The sequence below is a fragment of the Merops nubicus genome, unplaced genomic scaffold (assembly GCF_000691845.1).
Source record: "Merops nubicus isolate BGI_N331 unplaced genomic scaffold, ASM69184v1 scaffold7979, whole genome shotgun sequence".
In the NCBI taxonomy this organism is placed as follows: Eukaryota; Metazoa; Chordata; class Aves; order Coraciiformes; family Meropidae; genus Merops; species Merops nubicus.
Window position 1 is genome coordinate 1,263 of NW_008630101.1, and position 2,692 is coordinate 3,954.

Below are 2,692 nucleotides of genomic sequence, written 5' to 3' on the forward strand. Positions count from 1 at the left end.
TCCCTAATCATCAGGCCAGTTTCAGCTTGGAGAAGCAGAGGCTTAAATGCATTAATTCTGTAATCTTAATCTTCCCTTGGAATCACAAACTCACTGGGCTTATAGGAGACAGGGGAAACAATGGGAAGATTTGGTGTAATTTGAAGGAGAGAGGCTGTTACTGTAAATGCTGCTTTATGGTCAAAGCCACATGAAACGCTGACACACATGAAGTAAAAATAAAGGCAGGAGAAAAGAGCTCTCAGTAGCAATTATCACACCAATCAAGTGACAGCCTCCCCTATTAGCTGGCATAATTTGAGTTATTGGTTAAAATGTAAAATGCAACTCTTTGCATATTTAACATGTCTCTCAATTTTTGTTTCTGATTCCCAGATCTATTATAAAGTTATTAAAGAAATTGAGCCAGGAGAAGAGCTCTTGGTGTATTTGAAGGAAGGTGGTTATTCACTTGGGAACATGGCGCCCAGCATGGAAGGTAAGGCCTCGTTTTGCCAGACAGGACCTTTCTGCACCTCTCACCAGCAAACCTGGGAATGTTGAGAACCTCAGTGCTGAACTGGGACAAAACCCTGACCTGGTACTTGCCCCTTCTGGAACTGTTACTGTTTTACACCTATTTTCACTCTTTCTCTGGTGAGAGTAGCTGTCGTAGTTGATGGCAAGTGAGTTTTTATTAACCTCAAGGCACACAATGATGAATTTGCTGCTTCTCTTGGATGAACAGTGTGGGTTTGGGAGTGACTGAAGCTGCCTTTCCAAGCCTCAGGGTCACTGTGTTTCTCTGGGTGTAATAAAAATGGGTCAAACCATTCCAAGGCTTGCAAAGCCCTGGGCTTTAGAGCTTCAGGTTCTTCCTTTTCATGATGTGTGAAGCTGGTGGTGCAGTACTTGCCTTTGCATAAGAAGCAGTGTGGAGATTTCTATTGAAAGCTTTGGGCTCAATTTTAGTTTCTGCCTGTCATTCTGTTGAAAGCTTTGGGCTCAATTTTAGTTTCACAAAGAACAGAAACATTTGGCACAGCAGAGTAAGAACAGTAGGAATTCTGATGGTGAGATTCCAAATCTGACTCTGTGGTTTGGGAAGGAGGCACAGACTGAGCATCTCTGGTGGCCGTTGCTGGCTCTGGTCAGCAACAGGAGAGCAGGTTAGCAGGGGACACAGCCTGAAATGCTCTGGTGGTCTGGGCGTGTCGCCAGGACTTTTTTCCTTTGCTAGGGAAGGAAAGGCTCAAGATGAACCTCTGACTAATGTTTGGTGTCCCACCTGTCTCACTGCAACTGACAGAGCCTGTCATTGCAAACACTGTGCAGCAGAAAGGGATCTTGTAGGAAAACTAGGGAAGGTGTGCTACACCATTCCCAAAATATCATAAAAGTGAGGCAACAGCACAGACCTATCTAGAGCAATCAAAAATTATACAGGTTCTTACTGTAAAATGGGTGTTTGCAAGTCCTGAGTTGAGCACCAAACCTGTTGTAACAGAGCACCACAGAAACCTCACCTCAGGTGAAGGATGTTGTGAACCTGAAGTGGAATGAAAGATGGTCTGGACTTGGAAAGTTCTGCTCCATTTTCTGGGGCTCTTCGTTTCCTTGACATTTGGTGACAGTGAAAGAGAACAATGCAAAAGGTACATGAGTTTTCTCCAGTGAAGAGATTATTAAGGCATATTATGTCTTTTTCTGTTCATTCACTGAACGTAGAGGCTGTTGGGGGTCTCATATTATTAGCTGATGACTAATTTCTATAAATATATTCTCATCTACCAGTTGTTTTTAAACTATTAGTTGGAAATACTGTTCTACATAATTAATCACTGAAATTTGAGTTGTCTCACCAGGACATCCTACAGTACATTTGTTTTCTTTTACCTGTATACAAATATAATTTTTTTTTAGATCGAAATTTGCAGTAAAACTGTTTAAGAGCATACAGAAGATATGCACAATTAGACTAATATTTCTGGAAAGAAAAGAAGAATATTTTGAGGATTAGTGCTGCTGAGGGTCTGTGGATGAAGTGAGTGAACAGGCAGCGTGGCAGCTGCTGTCTCACCGAGGTGGAGGGTTGGGATTATTTTTTCAGTGGTCTCCTCAAAAAAGTTACTAATTTTCGTGACACCGACACAGGGAGAGATGAGTAATTTCTGGGTTCAGGTGATGGGGCAGCACACACCAGGTTTTTGATGTCGGTGAGAAATCAGAATGCTCACTGCTGTTTTGCATTTCTGTTTCTAACAGGCTTTTATCTGGAGAAGCAAAAAGTGCTCCTTGTTTTCCATCTTGTCATTACGTAACCTTTATCTGTGTCTTCCTGGTAACCTCTAGTGCTTTTGCCACACAATTGCTTTCAAATTATAATAGGCCAACATTAAATATTTGACTTCTTAATACTTTTTACTTTCAGTAATGCTATCTTCCTGCTGCCTCACTCCCCCATTTCGAGTCTGAATTAACAAGAAAGAAAATGCAAAATTGTTCCACACAAAGATAATTATCATAAAAATCTTTTATCCGAACCCCAGCCAAACACAGCAGACCCCTTATCACTGCAGGAATTTTGAGTAGGGCACTTGAACTCCTTTGAGATTCAAGTCTGGTAGATTAGCATGTAGATGCCACATAATTGTGTTCCCCTTGGTTTCTCTGAAAGCTATTAGGCACTGATTTATTTTTCTGTTACATTCCT

At 41.5% G+C, this 2,692-nt stretch overlaps 1 protein-coding gene across 1 annotated transcript in view; it reads left to right on the forward strand.

The window, feature by feature from the left end:
• Positions 1–378: 378 nt before the first annotated feature.
• PRDM16 (PR domain containing 16) overlaps positions 379–2,692 on the forward strand; it is a 38,393-nt gene continuing 36,079 nt past the window's right edge. Inside the window, exon 1 of the mRNA XM_008947157.1 lies at positions 379–478. Coding sequence (XP_008945405.1) covers positions 460–478 — 19 coding nt within the window. The 5' untranslated portion in view covers positions 379–459. The remainder of the gene's footprint in view (positions 479–2,692) is intronic.